Source organism: Pogoniulus pusillus, chromosome 1 (assembly GCF_015220805.1).
Source record: "Pogoniulus pusillus isolate bPogPus1 chromosome 1, bPogPus1.pri, whole genome shotgun sequence".
Classification (NCBI taxonomy): domain Eukaryota; kingdom Metazoa; phylum Chordata; class Aves; order Piciformes; family Lybiidae; genus Pogoniulus; species Pogoniulus pusillus.
This window is the reverse complement of record NC_087264.1, coordinates 5064811-5087553: the sequence shown is the minus strand read 5'-3', so window position 1 is coordinate 5087553 and position 22743 is coordinate 5064811. Positions and strand designations below refer to the sequence as shown.

The window sequence follows — 22743 nt, the reverse complement described above, 5'->3', positions numbered from 1 at the left end:
ATCCTTACACATTAAAGCTTTGAGATACACCAACACAGAATGGCATCTCTGAATCATTCTACAGCAAATGGACCGTTTCAACCAGTATCTCTTCAAGTGGTACTCCACAGCTTACTATTTTGTGATCAGGAGAGGTCACTCTGTGCAAAGGTCACTAACTGAAAAATTCTTTTTTAGCTATATTAAGGTCCTGAAAGGAAGTTGTAGCCAGGTGGGGTTGGTCTCTTCTGCCAGGCAAGCAGCCACAGAACAAGGGGACACAGTCTCAAGTTGTGCCAGGGGAGGTCTAGGCTGGATGTTAGGGGGCAAGTTCTTGCCAGAGAGTGATTGGCATTGGAATGGGCTGCCCAGGGAGGTGGTGGAGTTGCCATCCCTGGAGGTGTTCAATAAAAGCCTGGCTGAGGCACTTAGTGCCATGGTCTAGTAGATTGGCTAGGGCTGGGTGCTAGGTTGGACTGGATGATCTTGGAGGTCTCTTCCAACCTGGTTGATTTTACTTATGTAAAAAAGCTGAAAGCCAGTGTATAGTTCAAGAAGTTATCTAAGAAGGAGGAATCATAGAATCAACCAACCAGGAGGGGGAATTTGTTGAGCATGAGAGTGGTGAGAGCCTGGAATGGGTTGCCCAGGGAGGTGGTTGAGGGCCCATGGTTGGAGGTTTTTAAGGCCAAGCTGGATGAGGCTGTGGGCAGCCTGATCTAGAGTAGTGTGTCCCTGCCCATGGCAGGGGGGTTGGAACTGGCTGATCCTTGTGGTCCCTTCCAACCCTGACTGATTCTATAATTCAAAGTTTTCTAAATTCTAATATCCACAGCTACCTGTTAAATGACTTATTTCTTTGTCCTGGTTTCACTACTTTTCTTATTGCTGCTTCACAAAAATTTGGACCCAGGATCCAGAAAATATAGCATGTGCTGGCATCTAAAGTTTCAGTATAGTTATGTAATTAAAGTTGCAACCACAAAATTAGTGGTATATTATTCCAAAAACTTGTAATAGGAGAGATGAATCATCCAGTACAGCTTACTTCCACTGCCAAGTGGAATAAGCTGAACTATAACAAACACTCTTGTGCTGACATAATCATGCCCATATTGGTAAAAAGATGCCACTTTCTAACAATAAAATGAAACCCAAAAAAAACCAGGAGATATGTCCCAAGATTCTTCATAGAATCATAGAATTAATGAGGTTGGAAGAGACCTCCAAACTCATCCAGTCCAACCTAGCACCCAGCCCTATCCTGTCAACCAAACCATGGCACTTAGTGCACAAAAGGACAGACAAAATGTCAGAATTTCATGGTGGATGTTTGTGGTCAAAGCAAAATTTCTTTGATCTACAGATAACATTTGTCACATGTTTGCCTTGCCCAAGTTTCTGCCCTCTCCTCCCCCCTCTTTATCTTGGGAAGGTGGGAATGGATTTTGGTTTTTTTCCAGAGAAATGCAACCAACTGTCTCTCTCCTAAATTTCACTGCTGCAGGTCTAGTCCAGATCTACTATTCCCATTGTGCTAGTTTGAAGCAGGCTAGAATGTTTTGGTGAGAAGAACTAGATTACAGGATGTGAAAGGAAAACAGTGGTGATGTCTACTGCACTCACAGGCTTACTGAGAGATACAAGAAGAATCAAAACATAGATAAGGCACTTCTCCTGCTGGGGAGCTCCAAGCTCCATCTCTCTCTCTAACCTCACCCTCATTTTCTCTGTGTTTTTCTGACTAATCCACTTTGCTTCGTACCCCCCTGGCGGAACCTCCATTCTTCCTTGGGACTGGGGTAAGGTTGACAGGGGTAGGTGGAAGGTGAAGGGGCAGTTGGGAGCCCCTCCTGGGGACTCAGGTTTCTGGGAGAGCTGTTGTGTGTCTGTATTACCTTTTACCTTGTCTATTTCTGTATACACTGTAATTATAGAATCATAGGATCATAGAATCAACCAGGTTGGAAGAGACCTCCAAGATCATCCAGTCCAAGCTGCAAATAATAAGCTTCACTTCCAGAGCCTGCTGAGTCTAGTCTGGGTGATTTCCAAAGTGGGGGGCGGGGAGGGGGTGGGGAACACCCAAACCATCACACCCTTTTTCCCTTCCTCCTCACCTCTCAGAGGCTTCCTCTCCTGCAAAGCCTTGATATGATTTAAATGCCACATTAATTAGCAAATACCAGAGCAAAAAACTAGCTTCAAGTAAGACAAAAATAAGGTTAGGTCCAGGCAGTTTCAGGAAGCCTGTTCTCCCTTTCCAGGAACAGCCAAGCAGCACTGACTTCCAGCTGAGGGCATATTAAGTTGGCTTGATCTCACTGCACCATAAGGCTGACTGCTGCTGCATCTCCTGGAATTTATATTTCTGTGCTAGTTTGAGCTTAGCTGGGATATTTTGGTGAGAAAAATTACATTATAGGCTGTGAAAAGGAAACAATGCTGATGTCTGCTGCACTCATAGGCTTGATGAGATGTGTAAGAACAAGCACATAGTCTTTGGGGCCGCACTTCTCTCTCTCTAACCTAACCTGCTGTCTGTGTAACTAATCCTTCTGCTTCCTAACCCCCCTGGCCGATCCTCCAAACTCACCTTGAATGCAAGGCAAAGTCTGGGGTAAGGTATAGGGGAGGGAAGAAGGTGGAAGGGAGGTTGGGAGCCCCTCCTGGGGTTTCTGGGAGGGCTGCTGTGTTTCTGTATTACGTTTTAACCTATCTATGTCTGCCTATAGCTGTATATATTGTAAATATCTGCATGTATACTGTTCTAAGCTGTAAATATAAAGCTTCATCCCATTTCCAGCTCAGCTGAGTCTAGTCTGGGTGATTTTCTTAAGTGTGGGGTGGGTGGTTAACACCCAAACCATCACACTGTCCTACTTGCAACATGTTAGCATTTATGAAAACTTGGACAGTCAGCCTTCACTTTATAAAACACTGTGACTGGCTAAGAGTTGGCAGGAGGTAAAGGAAATATTTCAGCAGCCTATATATAACCAGTTTTACAGAATAGCTTACCCTGGATCAAGTTTAAACCCCAATTCTTTAGAAAACCACCACCCTTTTCTATGCTTGTGAATTGTTAGTAGAGATTACCTCTTTTGAAAGATGAAAGAGCTTTGCTTTACAATCCTCAGTAGAATTTGAAACCTGTTAAGATATATATACGCAAAAATATGACATAATGAAAGAATAAATCCATGCCACAAACATGAAACTTTTTAGTTTCTGTGATGATTAAGAAGAAATTTATATTGCAAGTGATTCTGAAAGTGTTAATGCAAAAAAAGCATTACAGTTCCTAGTAAAATGAGACAAGTCCAAACCAGCAAGCACTTTACCTGTGAAGTCTCTATGGCACTACTTAGAGGTAGAGGACAAGGGATAGACCATTTTTTAACCATGACCTGCAAAGACAAGATATTTAACTTGTTAAGTTGTGCCAGGGGAGGTTTAGATTGGATATTAGGAAAATTTTCTTTACATAGTTCTGGGCCCCTCAATTCAAGAAGGATGTTGAGGTGCTGGAACGTGTCCAGAGAAGGGCAACAAAGCTGGTGAGGGGCCTGGAGCACAAACCCTATGAGGAGAGGCTGAGGGAGCTGGGGGTGTTTAGCCTGGAGAAGAGGAGGCTCAGGGGTGATCTTATTACTGTCTACAACTACCTGAAGGGGCATTGTAGCCAGGTGGGGGGTGGCCTCTTCTCCCAGGCAACCAGCAATAGAACAAGGGGACACAGTCTCAAGTTGTGCCAGGGTAGGTATAGGCTGGATATTAGGAAGAAGTTCTTCACAGAGAGAGTGATTTCCCCATTTTCACAAAGTTCACAGACTGCTGCTGAGCAAGCTGCTGCCTAGTTCCAAAACTTGAGTTGTTCCTCCTATGCAGTGCAAGACATGTTATTGTCACAATGGACTTGGTTTCCTTTCCCCACATTATGTCCGGAGGTAGCATTGTTTGTTTCTTCTGGCCTGGTGACAAGAGGGAGCATCTAATCCTTATCCTCTGGGAAACACCACTTGACTGCAAGCAAAAAGTAGTTCTCTGAGCCAGGAGAAGTGCTCTCTCCATGTTATTCTTCTTGGGAATATGAGTCTTTAATTAAGTTTTTAATTATTTGCTCTAGGCTTCAGAAGAATTATAACCTCTAAAGCCAGGCAACTACAATAGGAAATTAATTAGGGTGAGGAGAGCATTGCCACTGTCATTTTAAACTAGGCTCCTGCAAAAGGAGGTAACATTTCTTATTTTAATTTCCCTTTGATTTTCAGTCCTGTTACTTGGCAGTCCCTAAACCAGCAGGGTGTAGCTAAAGCCCCAATGACATTCTGGGACAATAATTGCATTTATTGTTTTTCCTTTGCTTTCTAGTCCAAACCATATGTTCCTGCCTTTTAAGATTAGCCCTAGGCTCTGCTCTATCTCTGTTAAGGGCTTGTCTGCTTAGGCAAGGAGCCTGGGATAGCTAACACAGCAGCTCTTCTGTATGGGAGGCACTTAGTGTGGAGCACAGAGCATGGCTGCGGAGTGCTGGTTGTGTTTCAGTTCATGTCAGAACTCATTTCACTGCACCACTCCAGACAGGCAAGCCATAAGGCTACCAGCTGTGTGTGGTAAGCAGCTGTATGGAATGGCACTGACAAGTTTTTCTGTCAAAGTCTCCTTCTTGTGGGCTGTCTGCCAGTCAAGCCTGTTAATTTACTATAGGTGCGGCTCCCTAATTCTGTAGCATCTGTTTGATATGTTAGCTACATACATAGAAATTTAAAATGGGAGTTTTCTTTATGACATTCATAAAATCACAGAATCACAGAGTTGTTTTGGTTGGAAAACACCTCTAAGACCACTGAGTCCAGCCACTGGCCTAACACCACCATGGCCATTAAACCATCTCCTGAAGTGCTATGTCCACAGATTGCATGAAAACCTTCAGGGATGGTGACTCCACCACCTCCCTGGGCAACCTGTTCCAATGTTTGACCACTGTTTATAGAATCATAGAATCAACCAGGTTGGAAGAGACCTCCAAGATCATCCAGGCCAACCTATCACCCAGCTCTATCCAATCAACCAGACCATGGCACTAAGTGCCTCATCCAGTCTTTTCTTGAAGACCCCCAGGGACGGTGCCTCCACCACCTCCCTGGGCAGCCCATTCCAATGGGAAAGAAAGAAAAGGGTGAGACACTAAAACATAACTTGAGCCCACACATCTGTTTGACTGCCACATGAATCACCCCTGCTTCATCTCCCGCTGGAGCACTAAGCTGGGGGAAGCTGCGAGCCGAGGCACAGATGCAGGTTGCTGCTACTGCTGCACTACCACAACTGTGATGCATGGCTGTGCTATCTCCCCAGGAAGCCTCAGCCTGTTGGCTAGCTGAAGGCATTTATGAGCCTAAGTGAGAAGGCAAAATATTTTTTCAAGGAGATCTCTGTGCATTTAAGGGCGCCCAGATAGAGGAAATAAAAGAGAGGCTTTGAAGGCTCCAGAATAGGGCACTTTATGGGAACTCTGGCTACAGTCAGAATCGGCTTCCTGAGCTTCATGAAGCTAAAAGGGCAGACTTTGGAGAAAGTAAGTTGCCTGGCAGTGGTGAGGCAGAGTTTCCTGCAAGCCAAACAGCAAAGATATATATAAACACTGCAAGGGAGGACAAGTTAAGCCAAGCCAAACCTAAACCACCAAAGAATGTTTTTGTGAAATAAAATTTATACAGATCAAGAACAGATTGAAATGGAAATAAAAGGAGACAAAATTAAATGCACTAGGTGCATTTAAAACTTGTAATTTTATGTGCCCACCTGCTTAATTATTCAAACTGGCTTGGGTTTCCAATTGTACTCTAATTAGGTTCCCACCAACAGGAAGACAGCTTTAAGTTGGCAGACCAGGCCAGTTAGTTTAGCAGTAACACAGGCAGCACAACCCTCCTTAGGTACTCTAAGCCTATATCATATAAATGTTGTCTTTGAGTACAACAAACATTTGGTTTTAAGAGGAAAAAAAAACCCTCCTAAAAACTAAAGAATTATTTTAGTGAAATCAGAGTATTTTAAATCCACACTAAATATATTGCTAAAAAAAATGAAGTTAGAGGCTCAAGGCATTCTAATACTCTCAGTAAAGCTGCTTGTTTATATCCTGCAGAGGGAAAACAGGAATCCTTTTATTCCAGCAGCACTGACAGCACTCAGCAAAAGAGGGGCTCTCTCTATATAACATCATTCATTACATATGGCAGGTTCCCAGTCTGCATCACATTTTCTTCTGGGAACATAAACAAGAGATTAGACAAATACCACCAAGAACCATTACCACAAGCTACCAAGGAGGCTGTTTCCATAAGGGAAAAAAAATAATTCAGCCTGCACTCTTCACCAATATTCCATACAGTGAGAGGAGAGGCAATTAAAAACAATAGCAGTGTCACAGAGTTTCTTTTCACTTAGGTTTCAAGTCAGGGAAATAACTACCAGAAGCAGAAGTGGTCAGGACTTCACAGAATCTGGTTTTGAATTAATAGTTACATATATTTCTCTTCTATATCAACTCATCTCAGCTTTTCCACACTTTTCCAAGTGAGAACTACAACCAGTACATTAATACTGAAATTACAGAGAGGAGATATAGGACCTGCCCAAGACCCACAGCAGAGCACAAGGAGTGTTCTCTAGACCTTCAGCTCAGTGCACTCACTAGATCACACTTACCAAGCCATATGCTGCTTACTGCACTTATCTTTCCTGCAGGCTGTTTTAGAACTGTGGCTTGCTAGCAAAATGCTGAACAGATGGTATGCACTTGAAAATGCACAGAATTATTGTATATGCAAAATATAACTGCATTACTTCCACATGACTAACACAGTTTTCTTCTGGAACGAATTAAAACCTATTTGCCATACAGAAATTAACATCGTGCAAACTAAAACACCATTTCAACAGCACATCTCACCCACTTCAAAGCAATTAGATATGAAAACTAAACCACAATGAATGCCTCTGAGTTTCAGAGCTTTAAGAAGTCAGAGAGAACAACTGATGAGTAGTATTAGTTTTTCTTTAAATACCAGTAACAGCTTTTATTTAACTTCAAGAGGATTTAATGTGGTTATTTCTTTGTCACTTAACAAAGACTAAGCATTAAAAATGAACCATTTGATAACAAATCCAGTATTCCTTCACTAGTACTTTCTACCTAGCTTGCTGATAAAGAGAATCAAAACTAAACCCTAGCTTAAATCTTCCCAACCTGACAGGTCTGCACTCTCTCACCTGCCCTGTTGGAGCCAAAAATTACTTTCAAATGCATCCACATATTACAACAGCTTTCTTCAGAGATGCAGACATTCCCACTCACAACTACCTTTAGGCAAAAGCCTATTTCAGCATTATAGTCAGTGCTTTTTCCTTTTTTTTTTCTCCTTTAAAAAAAGAGAGAAGTTTAGGAAAGGTCAAAAGTTAAGGCAATTTATAAATACTACAAATGAATTTCCATTAGCTTTGGAGAGGCTGTGGCTGCTCCTCAACGTTCAGCTTAGGAAGAATACTTCCCCAGGTCCTACAAACACTGCAGTTCCCCAGAGATACCCTAGGGAGATGTTTTGACAGCTTTGAAGCTTGGTTTTATCACATGGTTTAGTTCCTAATGGATTGCCTTGGTCTCCTGGATGGCATGTTTGTTCAACTTGCCTTCAACTCTGTTTATCCCTTTGTAAAACAGGTATTAAATGCAAGTCAATGCAAGCCAAAATGACAGAGAAGAGGGGGAACATTTTTCCAGGCTTCCAAACAAGCTTCTTTTTTCTATACCTAGATGACAGAGTGTGAGTTGCTTGGTTGTACTACATATTACACATGTGCATTAACACACTTTTTCCCTATAAAAAGAAATATAGTGCAACTTAAAGGCACATTTTCCTTCTCAGATCTGCCTAGCAGGTCTCGCTTTGGAGATTTGGAAACATCTACCTCACTGGGGCCTTGAGAGGGTGTACATCAGGGTCAAAAAAACCCAGATGGCCCAAAGAAAAGAACTTTTCCTTTCAGCAGGAAAGAAGAATAAGGTCATTGACGTACTAATGAATCTTGTAAACTGCCTTAATGAAGTTCTAGTTTTCTTTGCCTTTTTTTGAACTCTGTCACTCCATTATACATGTAAATTTAATTCATTTGGAGTATATTAAATTTTCTTCTGCACTACTTGCAGTAAGTAATAGTTAGAAGCTAAGAAAACAGAATTCCATTACACTGCTAGTAGGGGGAAAAAAAAAACCCTACACATGCCAGCTCCCTTCACTGCACTGTCAGCAAAACAAAAATATTGTTACATTTACCAGTCCAAAATATAATTGTTTTAAATCTTTTCACATGCTGGAAAGTTTGTATGCTTTTCCATGCCTCAGCAAAACAAATGCAATTTGTCCAAGCAAGCACATACTCAGCTCAAGGAGAACTCTAAATTTCACATAGAAAGTTAAGGGGGAAGGAGAATGCAGTTCATTTCAAAACAGTCTTATGAAAGCATTTAAACAATAAGGGGGGAAAAAAAAAGAGAGAGAGAGATAACCTGTGCACAGATTTTTCACTTACCACAAGAGCAAAGTACACCATAAAGAAAAATGATAAACTACTTGTGTAGCCAAGAAAGCCTGTAAAATAACAGTAAAAATAAAAGGGAATTTATAAGAAAAGTGATCCTAATGTACAGCTAAAGCTTTACATTTTAGGCATGTTTTCTATTACAGCGCTGGGTATCTGGGGCTTAGGACTCCGAATAACAACATTCCAACTGCCTGTCACAGATCATTTATGTAGTTTTGTAGGGCAGAATTAGAACTGGCTTACCACTAATGGCATGCTGTAAGTAAATGCAGCTCTTTAATGTTCTGCTGTAAAGATTTTATTTTAGTATTGCAGACAAAATACTACTGCAACCCAAGTAATAGGTTAACTAGGCAGGGCTGGAAGGCAGAACACACTACAACGACTTAAGTAATCCCCACCATTACCAACCCCCTGCCAGCTAAAATAAATAGCCCATTAATTTTGTTAAGTCTTCAATTGTGATTGCTGCTAAAGCAAAACAATATTTGCTTCTCTCCTTTAATTACTCACCAATTTTAGGAAGAAGTGCAAGAGGAAAAACAATGCAGACTGAAGCAATCAGTAGCAGCAGTCTCCCATCAAGGTACCAAGACCTGTTGGAAAATCTATTTATGATTCATACCAAAAACTCAAGAGTTCTCAAAAATACACTCCACTTTAACATTGATCTTAGACAAGTTAAGCATTAGGACAGGAGAAGTAAGTAATTTCCAGCCTCATATGCTATTTACATGACTTTGTATTCCTGGTTTGCATATGGTGATACAACTTAGAGCTCCCAGATGACAAGGAAACGAGCATCATTATGGCAACATTCCACAGGCAAGCATCTGCATGGATCAGAGGTCTGCTGTGCATAAAGTTATTTCTCAGCAGCACAATATGCAAATCCCTGCCTTTGCTCAACTATGGGAAAGCAATACACACCCTACAGCTTTGCAACAGAAGTACTTGACTAGTATGCCACAGATATCTTGAACTCTATTACACCATGTGATGTACTTACACTGGAAAAAACAGCAACATTAACTCCCACTCACTGATGATCTTTCCTTTCAGTTTATTACCTGAGTTCTTTACCATTTCCAAGAGGTGTGAAATAGAATGCTATTGCTTTGTTTGGAAATTGAAATTTCTCTTCTGCCCAAGCTTCATTACACCTATCACAGTATCACACACAGTATCACAGTATCATCAGGGTTGGAAGAGACCTCACAGATCATCAAGTCCAACCCTTTACCACAGAGCTCAAGGCTAGACAGTGTTCACACAATAAAACAAGTAAATCAGCCTTCAGTTAATTTGAAGTTGTATCTGCTGTCCAGAGATGATAAAAGAAGGAACAGCAATAAAGAAGAGTTTACCTTCAACTTTGTGCCAGGTGATCACTCATACTTTTCATACATCCACACAAAAAATATGGGACAGAAGGGATGGAAATTATGATAATGAAATCTGTTTAAACATTTAAATATAAAACTCTACTTATGAAAAAAAAAAAAAAGGCACTGCAGAGGCATTTAAAGTCCAAATGCATTTAAAAACCTATCCAAAGCATTAAAACCTCATTTGCAAATGGAGAAAAGTACAGATGGATAAGTTGTTAAGAAACAGAAACATCTTGAGGGTGGTGGCCTCCTAAGTCGGTAATAGCCATATCCTGTACTGATAAACATCTTGCACATCAGCCTCTGACTTTACTACCTATAAACACCTTGGCCTTTGACCTTCAAGTTTATTTAGTCCAGGATATGGTTAGCACCTAATAAACAGGCAGCACCTCAAATTATCATATGGAAAGTACCATAACACCCATGGCAAAGAAAAATTCCCATACATGTATATTAACTATCACACCCCACAGAATAAAAATATAGAATGTAACTGAGCAGAGAAATTCCAAGGATGAGGACATCTTCACTATGTCAGAATCAAAGAAACCCTTAAGTGACAAAATCCATGCTGAAAATTACTCAAAATGCATTATTTTTTTAAAGTAATTAAATATTTCTATCTTAGGTCTGCTACTGTACAGTGAAAAGGCAAATTTTGCCAAGATCAGCTCCCTGCTGTAGTATTCTTCATGCTGTTGTCATGATGAAGTTCAGTAAGGACAAGTGCAGAGTCCTGCATCTGGGAAGGAATAATAAACTCCACCAGTACAAGCTGGGAGGTGATCTGCTGGAAAGCAGCCCTGTGGAGAGGGACCTGGGGGTCCTGGTGGATAACAAGTTAGCCATGGCACAGCAATGTGCCCTTGTGGCCAAGTAGTCCAATGGGATCCTGGGGTGTAGTTGGAAGAGCGTGTCCAGCAGATCAAGGGAGGTTCTCCTCTCCCTTTACTCTGCCCTGCTGAGATCTCATCTTGAATATTGTGTTCAGTTTTGGGCTCCCCAGTTTAAGAGGGACAGGGATCTGCTGGAGAGGGTCCAGCAGAGGGCTAGGAGGATAAGGGGACAAGAAGGCATGGCTGATGAGGAGAGGCTGAGGGACCTGGGGTTCTTTAATCTGGAGAAAAGAAGACTTAGAGGGGATTTGATCAGTGTTTATAAGTAGCTGAAGGCTGGCCAGGAGCTGGGGGACAGGCTCTGCTCACTTGCTCCTTGGGATAGGACAAGGAGCAATGGGTGTAAGTTGCAGCAAAAGACATTCTGCCTCAACACAAGAGGGAACTTCTTTCCTGTAAGGGTCACAGAGCACTGGAAGAGGCTTTTCAGAGAGGTTGTGAGGTCTCCTTCTCTGAAGACTTTCAAGGCCTGTCTGGATGTGTTCCTCTGTGATCTGTGTTAGATAGTATTGTCCTGCTCCAGCAGGGGGGTTGGATTCGATCTCTTTCGGTCTCTTCCAATTCCTAACACCCTGTGATCCTATGAACTCTTTCTTTTCTTCTAGTGTAGTGGATGTTCAGATTAGGAAGAAGAGTAGCAGTAGGCAAAAAATGCTGCACTGAGTACATGTAGCACCTCTGTTTCAAACAACTGTAAGTGTGCAGCAAATGCACAGCTGCTATTCTAGCTCATGAGATCAGCAGGACAGAGGAAAAAAAGGGTTTGATTGCTTTATGGTAAGTGGGAAAACACATGTGGAAGAGGGGGAAAAGAGGAGAGAAATAGACAATGAGGTGATGGGAAGGAGAATAAATTTTGTCAACTGCTTAATTTTGCAGCATCAATTAATTTAAAAAGATCTCCCCAAAAAAAGTTGTTAGTGGACCATTCACTGGTTATCAAAAAATGTGTCCATTTTTCCCCTCAAAATATTGTTGTAAAAATACATTTGTTTTCAAAAGGCAGAATAAATGTTTTGATATTGCTTTTAAAATCAGTTTGATCTGCAAATTTAATCCTACATGATAAAATCCTTCCAAATAGAAAAATATGGAATATAAATCCTTGGCTCTATTGAAAATGCTTTGGCATGCAGATGTTGCTCATCCTTCCACTATATTTTAACTAAAAGCAGACATTTATAAATTGCTTTAATTTCCCTCCCAAATGTAACAGGACAAGAGATTCATATGTTCTAAATTAGGACCTTACTCTCAATCCATTGCAACTTAACTGCATCAATCACATCCTCCTGACAAGAGTCATTAAATGGTAACAGAGCACTCACAAATTACAAGTTTTTAAACATTATCCTCATTTCAAACTATGTTCATCTTGTCAAAACTATGTGGAATTTTTGTTATGAAGAGAGAGTGAAACATCTCAACTCACAAGGAGCAAGTGCTACCATGTTGTATGGGTTTGGTTTTTAACAGAAACATGAAGATGTAGCTGGCTCTGTGCCTTTCCAACACACCTGCTAAGCTCTGTTTATACAAATATTTGATGTGCAAAACATTATTTTAATGTGTTTCCCAAATGTATGGCTTGGAAGGGTTTATACACACAAAAATATTTTCATAGAATCATAGAATTAACCAGGTTGGAAGAGACCTCCAAGATCATCCAGGCCAACCTAGCATCCAGCCCTGTCCAGTCAACTAGACCATGGCACTAAGTGCCTCAGCCAGGCTTGGCTTCAACACCTCCAGGCACAGAGACTCCACCACCTCCCTGGGCAGCCCATTCCAATGCCAATCACTCTCTCTGACAACAACTTCCTCCTAACATCCAGCCTAGACCTTCCCCACCACAACTTGAGACTGTGTCCTCTTGTTCTATTGCTGGTTGTCTGGCAGAAGAGACCAACTCCCACCTGGCTACAACCTCCCTTCAGGTAATTGTAGACAGCAATGAGGTCACCCCTGAGCCTCCTCTTCTCCAGGCTAAATCACCCCAGCTCCCTCAGCCTCTCCTCATTCACAGATAGCTTAAATGATACTTTTTATAAAGGTAAAATCTGCAGCCAAACAAAAGCATATTAGAAGCTCTAACAACTTAACAAAACCAGAACAATCGTGCAATCACATCTGGAAGCAAGTGATCCAGCTAAAAAGTTTAGTCAAGCTAGTCAATATTTATGCCTTTTGCATCAACAAGTTGCTACTTAGACTTGATATTTCATAACCTATTTTTGTTGACCTATTTCCTACAATTTAAAAACTGTTAGTGAAAAAACAGAAAAACACTCTTGGCATCTACAAAGAAATGCACAGAAACAAAAAGACTGATTTACTATGACAATTAATGTGGTAAGAAGTATGAACCATAGATGTGGGCATACAATACATCAATCTGCCCCAAGCTAATTATTCAGCTAGAGAAGAGGAGGCTCAGGGGTGACCTCATTGCTGTCTACAACTACCTGAAGGGAGGCTGTAGCTAGGCGGGGTTGGTCTCTTCTGCCAGGCAAGCAGCCACAGAACAAGGGGACACAGTCTCAAGTTGTGGTGGGGAAGGTCTAGGCTGGATGTTAGGAGGAAGTTGTTGTCAGAGAGAGTGGTTGGTATTGGAATGGGCTGCCCAGGGAGGTGGTGGAGTCGCCATCCATGGAAGTGTTGAAGCAAAGCCTGGCTGAGGCACTTAGTGCCATGGTCCAGTTGATTGTCTAGGGCTGGGTGACAGGTTGGACTAGATGATCTTGGAGGTCTCTTCCAACCTGGTTGATTCCATGATTCTATGAAAGGTCAGCTGCATGCATGTACCTGGAATACTGCTTGACCACTGGATTTGAAACATTTGCTTGGGGAAAGAATTGAGAAGTCAAACTGTGTTACAGAAACATTTATCAATAGAAACTCTCCCAACAACAGAGGCAGAAACAGGATGCGACCTGAGATGACAGCCAGCCCATCACCTGAGTTGTTAGGATGCCTATGGACAATTCCAACTCTTTCTAAATGCAAACCTGAACTCCACTCCAATCTCAAACTGTAATTTCAGCTAAGGAGGAAGAATGGGAGGCTACAGTGCTGACATAGCACTGAGTTACAACAGCTCAGATGATTTGCAATCACCAGTTCAATGACTGTAACCTGTCTGTGTGTCCAGAAGGGTTTGCATCATGAAGAGCTGTGTCAGGACCTCAATGAACAAAGCTGGTGGCAGTGTTATCAAATAGTTTATACTGCCTTTGGTAGAACAATCCTTTGAGCAGGGACCTCTGGATTCTCCCTACAAGGAATTTTGACAAGCTGCTTAAAAGTCTCTTTTTTTGGGGAAAATTCACTGCATGGACAGAACTGACATAAAATTAAAAGCAGTAGTAAGTGATATACACTAAATTTGGGGGGAGACAAATCAGAAAGCAGGTACAGTAGCAGGCTCAATGTCAGTGTGTGAAGAGTGGAGTTCTTAGAAGTATGATCTTGGAGAAGGTGATTGGACCCAAATGCAAAGCTAGTGACTACCACAGCTGAAACAAATAGATAAGCAGACAAAAAGAGATATATACATGTAATACCATGTCTTTAAAAAGCACCCCTTACTAAAAACATACTATTGCAAGGACCAGAGAGCAGAAAGACAGAAAGCAAGATGACCACCACACTTCATTTTTCACAACTTTCATTACAAAAGTTCTAAATAGGAAAACATAAACTGAACTAAAGCACTTGTTAAAGAACTAATTTTGAACTTAAAAATTCACTCTCAATATTCAAGAATAACACAAGCATCACATTGCCTTTAGATAATTTCATCATGTTATGATGATAATTTCATCATCAACCTAGAGAAAGTTCTGAGGTTAAAACATCTGGAAACAGCAGTGTGGAAAAGGAGCTGTAACACAACCTAAGATACACTGCTGTGAACGACAGCAGCACTGGAAAATCTTGAGCAAGGTATTTCAGAATCTGCAGTGTTTGTCTTAGCACAGGCACAGATATCCCAGCACAGTTCTGACAGACATTTGGAAGACACACTCCCTGCATACAGCTTTACAGCTCAGCTGCAAAGAATAATCTGGGAGACAAGTTAAGGAATTATAAACCAAGTCTGGAAACCTGGCATTTTTCCCAACACAAGTCCAATTACTGGAGCAAGACAACAAAATATCTACATTTCCATGTCTGTCCACATTTTGTATTGTGGTTTTAAAATAAGTGATGTGATAACATGACAGCAGTTTTAATGTTTTCCTCCTCTCTCTCCTGACCCCTTATAAAACTTTATAGAAGGGAGATTTCTGTAGATGGGGTTTTGCCACCGACTTTAAGTTTGTCTGATGGGAAATTGCTACGACAGAAGAATCACATCGTGTGTGCGCTGCAGAAGGCTTGAACATGCCAAACAGATTTCATATTCCAAGAACTCTTGCAAACAACTAATTTCTCAGCATGTGGAATCAGTAGGAAGTGTCAGTACCCATATCCTTCAATCACCTTCTTCTTCAAGACAAGTAGAGAATGTATGAAGCATTTTTCCTTACCCACTCTCTTCTCCACTTAGGAACCCCGCAACAGCACCAGGAAGTTCAGATTTAACAATGAAAAGGTAAGATGACATAGCTGCAAACAGAAGTGGAACAGATTTAGTGGAGGAATACAAATACCTCTGGGTGTAACAATCAGCACAGCTTAACAGAGGTGTCAGGATGGAAACATCTCAGCTAAGTATTAGACATCATGGCACCAGAATGATTTTTTTCTTATATACTTCCTTGAAAAGGAGCTGCAAATCCTTCAGTATTGTACTGATGTTAGCTAATGTCTCCAAAGAGACTGTTCTGATGTGAGTCTTGAAACAATGAAAACATCATCCAAGCACTAAATGCAAAACAGCATAAAACAAAGGCCTGATCTTTTACCTGGGATTATGGACCTACAGGATAGACAGGCTACACAGCTGCAGCACTTCTCCTTCCTCTTTAATCTTTCTAAGACATTATTAATGATTTGAGCAAATGCTAAGATTCGTTTTTATCAGTACAACAGCTCTTTCTAGAGACTCAGTTTTTATTGATGTTCAAATGCTGTTATACTAAAACACATGACAGAAATTTAAAGAATAGGACTTCAAAGGTTCTTTTTTACATCTACTGCACAGTTTGGCCCTTGGAGGTAAGAACATTATCAGCGACAGATCTCCACGTCTCAAGCTAAATTCATCACTAAGAAAACCCCCAACAACAGTGTCAAGGGCAAAACTACACAGGTACTGTGAACAGGAAGAGACATTAAGTTACTCTTATAGCAGGCATGACTTGAGACTAAGTGTTTATAATTCATTAATTCAGAGGGCAATGATGCATGCACAAATCCAAAAGCTACTTCACTGCATCACTTTTCTCCTTTATTACATAAAATGATTAAAGGTATAAATGAGAGGGGGGTTAAATTACAACTTGTATTATCTGATACCCTCACATACTGCCCACATCATTTTTTTTCCTTTTACATAAATCAAAAACCCAGCAGAATTACTGAGAAAAAAATGGTCTTTACAAACAGCTTCAATGAATATCAAAGCCTATGTGAAGCTAACTTCTATCCTTCGCAGAAAGCAATTTTAGTAACATGCTGACAAACATTTAACCACCTTTAAAGGTTGTGAAAACTTCACCTGTTGTACTCAAACTTCACTCTTCTGTATTCAGTAATTCTTTAGAATGTGTGTTTGTTACTGCTTTAAAATGAAAACACACAATTAAAAGAGGTAATCCAGAAAAAAAAGCCTCCCTAAGCTCAATTTTGAGTCAGTTTGTCAGGGTCTTTTTAAAGGAGTATTTTGAACCTTAAAAACAAAAGAAGGGGGAAAAAAAAAGGTGTGGACTCAGCACTGTTGCACTACAACAGTTAATGTTAAATTCTGAAGAAAGGTAACATGGTCTCTAGAAAGCAAGCCAATTCTATTAATACCAAGTGACATCTACCTACCACAAGGCTAAATTAAAACCATTTGGCAGGTCACTAAATAAGGAAATATTCATTTCTTCATAACTAAAAGCACTGTTTTCTCCAATATTCAAGTGTATATCCCTCTTGATATGTAGCTGTTTGATTCTATCTGGTGAGGTATTTATCTGCTGTCCTGATTTTACCCAAAAGAATGCAGATTAAACCACAGAGAACTTTACAGCATGCATATATCTAAATCACCAGAAAGTATAAGTAAATTTACACAGTTTCTCACAGCAAGCTGCAAGCAGCTAAGCAAGAACAGATTGAAAAAAAATTTAAGTGGGAGGAAGAGAAGGAAAAATCCTCAAAATGCTGTAATTCAACTTTATTTAACCATCAGCCTTCTTTCTTACATTACACAATACTTTATACACAAGCAAGTCAGAATTCTCCTATATTTATGTCCTTCAGAAAGATTTCGTAATCAGTCCTTTTGCAGCCTCAGCTGCAGAAAGCTTCACATCGATTTCCAGATCAGATTTCCTCCTAATATGCAATCTGTCACTCTTCCCTTGCATTCCTATTAGCCTCTGGCTAACCATTTGATCACTTATCCTTTGTTGCGCACTTACACTTTGGTTTTAAACGAGGAGTCCTATTTCAGTGAATTCCACTCCTACATAGGGAGCCAATCACACACCAAGAAACTTGCACATGCTAAACATTTGTGTGCATCTTTCTTCCCTTCTCTGGGCATATGGGAAGCAATCTCACTCAGGATTCTCCCCCTCCCCAGTTTATATTGTTTGCTGTAGAAGACTACCAAAATAAATAATCATTTTATTTATTCTATTGAAGCCTGATGCTTAGGTAAAACATGAATCTCATACAGGAACCTGGGGTGCTGAGACTAAATAGTTTTAAAAGTCAAATCCTGCTTTTACTTCACTTGCAAACAGTTGTAGGTCTCCTCTCAAGCAGCAGCTTCACCCAGTGTGATCGAAATAAGAGACACTAACCACTGTAGAGCTCTCTGAAACACACTACAAAGCGAGCAAAAAACATTGTTTGTTTAAAGCAGAAACCAAAACAGTGTTTTCAGGAAGTGTTTTGGAAAAAACTACCTGGAGTAGCAAATAACAGAGATTTAAGGGAAAAAAAAAAATCACATATCCTTTGCTCTCAGTAAGGAATTTTCCTCACCTTCCCTGGCGCCCACCCCAACCAAAGCCACGTCAAGTTATATAGCGAAACTTAAACGTCAGCATTAAGCTTGGCAGTCTTAATGTGTAGCGGAAGGAAGAGATTATAGAGTCACGAGGCTGCCCTGTGACAAAAGCAAACACAACAAAAAGCATACTTTCTGCTTTGATTTATCCCCCTTTGAAACGCTGACTTCCGCTGTCATCCTGAAAATAACTTCAATGCTTTCATGCCTAACTTTTAAGGCACCTTTTATCACGCACCAAAAAAAATCACAGCAAACATAGATTTGTCTTTAGATGCAGTAAAGAAAATAATAGCAAATGTCAGAAGCAAGGTTCCTTTCAGACTTGCAATCCAGCTTTGTCCCCTAAATTAAAAAGTCATGTTTCCTTCGTGACACCTCTTTGTTACGTAAGTCAGCTATCTTTATAGAATCATAGAATCAACCAGGTTGGAAGAGACCTCCAAGAGCATCCAGTCCAACCTAGCACCCAGCCCTAGACAGTCAACCAGACCATGGCACTAAGTGCCTCAGCCAGGCTTTGCTTCAACACCTCCAGGGACGCTGCCTCCACCACCTCCCTGGGCAGCCCATTCCAATGCCAATCACTCTCTCTGCCAACAACTTCCTCCTAACATCCAGCCTAGACCTCCCCTGCCACAACTTGAGACTGCGTCCCCTTGTTCTATTGTTGTTTGCCTGGCAGAAGAGGCCACCCCCCATCTGGCTACAATGTCAGCTGCAGAACAGTGGACAACACCACAGTTTGAGACTTTAGCAATATGCAGTGGCAACAAGCGTGGAACTACAAGAGCAACCTTCACGCAGCTGCTTTGTAATTTCCAGGTCCTCATTTTGTATATATTAGTTTGGAATAATTTTCTTTATTCAAGGAAAATCCAGTATGCACCAAGAACTACTTAATGGAGAACTAAGCAGGTCTGAACTTCTCAATAGGCCTTGACACAGAAATGCCATAAACAAAAAATCATGCCCGGGGAGGTGGTGGAGTCGCCGTCCCTGGAGCTGTTCAAGGCAAGATTGGACGTGGCACTTGGTGCCATGGTCTAGCCTTGAGCTCTGTGGTGAGGGGTTGGACTTGATGATCTATGAGGTCTCTTCCAACCCTGATGATACTGTGATATATATATTACTGCTTTGCCATGTTGCAATGGGCTTACCAGTCTTGAAAAGCAGTAATTAATTCTTAAAATACACTTAGCCATGGCCTGATAACTTAGTATTAGCTCTTTGAAAGAACAAAAGTTGTTTGTTAAAATATAAACTAGGACACATGCTTTTCACTTCCATACTATAACCTGTGGTGTCATCATAGAATCATAGAACCAACCAGGTTGGAAGAGACCTCCAAGATCATCCAGTCCAACCTATTACCCAGCCCTATCCAGTCAACTAGACCATGGCACCAAGTGCCTCATCCAGTCCTTTCTTGAAGACCTCCTGTGACAGTGCCTCCACCACCTCCCTGACATGACTGTCTCTAAATATGCATACCATGCATGTATTATTCAGAATGTCCTTATTGTGCAAAAAAGGGAAGTAAAGGTTGTTGGTTTTTTAAATAGTCCTCAAAATACCTCTTCCAAGGCAGCCCAATCTTAAAATCAAGTCTTTATTACCAGAATTGTAACTTCTTATACTCTAAAAATCAATTGCTGAAGTCCACAGCAATGATCCAAGAGGATACATGCACTAAGCTTCTGTGCAAAGATGTAATTTACTCCTTCCTTAGAATATGGTTGGTGATAAATCCCTTCAAAGCATTTCACTGAAGGGACTGAATCTAACTCTTCTGGTTAGTTTTACCTAATCTACCACTGTAGCTGGTCATATTACAGCACCATAAAGATGTCTCACATTATTAAGAACTGTGCAAAAAATTGAACCAAGCTGCCCTCCAAAGTTCCCAGAGACAATGATCAGGGGCTAGGACTATACTAATACAGCCACACTGAGTCTTCAGCTCCTGCCTCAAACCAGAGAGGTGCTAATCTGGAAGTCAGAACAAATAGAGCAATCTCGATCCTCATCTAGGGGAATACCAGATAAGAAAGGTCCCTCATGAATGCCTACAGATAACGAAGATAAATGAAAATGCTTGTGACTTGCAACCTCTGAAGAGTTCATACTGAACTCTTCAATCAGTATTTTCCCAAAATACTGAAAGGATTAAAGGCTGAAAGACAGAAACAGCAGAGTAAACACCACCGCTTTATGCACACTCCAGCTGGATCTTCCATTGCAACTGTTTGTGCCTCCTTCTGCTGTAAGAAGGTCCTTTAAAATTGAATCTGTCCTAATGTAGAAAGGAAACCAAGGAATGACTTCAAAAACTAAAATGAAACTAGAGAGGATTTTGAGCTAGAGGATTTTGAGCTAGTTCCAATTTTTGCCATCAAAGCATCAGAATGGAATAACAAAATGGGGACTACTTCAGTGCTGCATCAAGCTCCTTGTAAGCCATTCACATTGTGGAAACACACTGAAAAGCATAAATTATTTTATTCCTCACATTCTATGGCCTTTAGAGCACGGGGGTGGGGTTTGTTCTGCTTTTGCAATGAAATCTCCCTCACATTCAATTTTAAGAAGCCTCCCAATAACTTGCTGCAATGTCTTTACTGCTTCCTCTTAGTAAAAGCTTAAAGACAGGAAAAAAAACACTGCTGGAATCATTTGTTTGTTTTTCAGTATAGATGCAGACTGGATTTTGTGAAAGCAGAGCTAATGCTTGCCTACATGAAGAAGTTTTGAGGAGAGAAAGTAAGTTGTCGATGAGAAGCGCTATCCACACTCCTCCTGATGAATTTTCACTCCTTTGATTGTCTTTCCTCACTAAGTTTAGCTTTTTCTCTGGAACTTATCTATGGCAAGCTTAAAACAAAAAGGTCATTCTCATTCCAGAGGGGAACACATGGGCAGCAGATTTATTTTTGGTAAAGATTCATTAGTTTTATTGTATTTGTACAGCGAGTTTAATTGTATTTGTACAGTTATGCTAAATGCTAATAAACCCAAAACATTTTCTATGGAGCTCATCATATATTCCATTCTGAAGCAGAGCTCCAGGTTGGGATCACTGTTGGGTTTTAATTTTAATCAGGCTTAGTACTCTTTACAGTATCAAATTTTCCACCAGTTGTTCACAGCAATAGAAAAACTCAACAGCATGGATCACTGATGGTTAATTTAGTCCCGGAGCTGACAACCTTGTCCTTAATTAAGGCCACTCTGCACTGGAAATCCTCACTTTGAATCCGTAAGGATAATGAGGCTTTCAGGTTAAAAGCAAACTGCACTGTGAAAACAAACAGTCAGGTTTGTTTGCAAACAGAATTAGATTTCCCACACTTAAGGGAAACTCAGTGATTCCTTAAGGTATTAACAATGCAATTCTTGGCATGTAACAATCTGTATTTTATTCTTGTGTGATTTACACCATTCATTTTGGACATAACCTGGAACACAGGAGGTTCCACATAAACACAAGGGAAAAATCACAGCATCACAGTATCATCAGGGTTGGAAGAGACCTCACAGATCATCAAGTCCAACCCTTTACCACAGAGCTCAAGGCTAGACCATGGCACCAAGTGCCACGTCCAACCTTGCCTTGAACAGCTCCAGGGACGGCGACTCCACCACCTCCCCGGGCAGCCCATTCCAGTGTCCAATGACTCTCTCAGGGAAGAACTTTCTCCTCACCTCCAGCCTAAATCTCCCCTGGCACAGCCTGAGGCTGTGTCCTCTTGTTCTGGTGCTGGCCACCTGAGAGAAGAGAGCAACCTCCTCCTGGCCACAACCACCCCTCAGGTAGTTGTAGACAGCAATAAGGTCTCCCCTGAGCCTCCTCTTCTCCAGGCTAACCAATCCCAGCTCCCTCAGCCTCTCCTCGTAGGGCTGTGCTCAAGGCCTCTCCCCAGCCTCGTCGCCCTTCTCTGGACACGCTCAAGCATCTCAATGTCCCTCCTAAACTGGGGGGCCCAGAACTGAACACAGTACTCAAGGTGTGGTCTAACCAGTGCAGAGTACAGGGGCAGAATGACCTCCCTGCTCCTGCTGGCCACACCATTCCTGATGCAGGCCAGGATGCCACTGGCTCTCTTGGCCACCTGGGCACACTGCTGACTTGCTCCTTCACTTGGAGGGTGGCAGAGTGCTAAGGAGGCTGCCCAAAGAGATTGTGGAGCCTCTGGAGGCATTCAAAACCTGCCTGGGTGCGATCCTGGGTGGTTTTCTCTCGGACATCCTGCTCTAGCGGTGGGGAGGAGGTGGATTAGATGATTTTCAGAGGTCTCTTCAGATAATAACCACTCTGCAGTTCCTCGCTTTGCAGAATGCTGTATCCTGGTTACAGAAAGGTTTATTCTTCACCCTCGCTCTCTGTTCTTGAGGAATATTTGTTCCGCATCAGAAGTCAGGGCAAATGTTCTAAGTTATTTTTAAGTTTAGATTTCAGAATGGATGAACTCCGGAGGAGGGGGAAAAAAACAAGACTAAAAACAAAAGCAAACAAAACACCACGCCAAAGAATCACAGAATCAACCAGGTTGGAAGAGACCTCCAACATCATCCAGTCCAAACTAGCACCCAGCCCTAGCCAGCCAACCAGACCATGGCACTAAGTGCCTCAGCCAGGCTTTGCTTCAACACCTCCAGGGATGGTGCCTCCACCACCTCCCTGGGCAGCCCA

At 41.4% G+C, this 22743-nt stretch overlaps 1 protein-coding gene across 2 annotated transcripts in view; it reads right to left on the bottom strand.

Annotated features, from left to right (window-relative positions):
• The window catches only part of SLC38A6 (solute carrier family 38 member 6), a 53390-nt gene that overhangs the window by 13442 nt on the left and 17205 nt on the right, over positions 1–22743 (bottom strand). For both annotated transcript variants that reach the window (XM_064154633.1, XM_064154720.1), the window contains exons 6-10: positions 15412–15490; positions 9103–9185; positions 8578–8636; positions 3324–3389; positions 3079–3132 (exon numbers count right to left, since the gene is read on the bottom strand). In XM_064154633.1, the coding sequence (XP_064010703.1) occupies positions 3079–3132; positions 3324–3389; positions 8578–8636; positions 9103–9185; positions 15412–15490 (341 nt within the window). The remainder of the gene's footprint in view (positions 1–3078; positions 3133–3323; positions 3390–8577; positions 8637–9102; positions 9186–15411; positions 15491–22743) is intronic.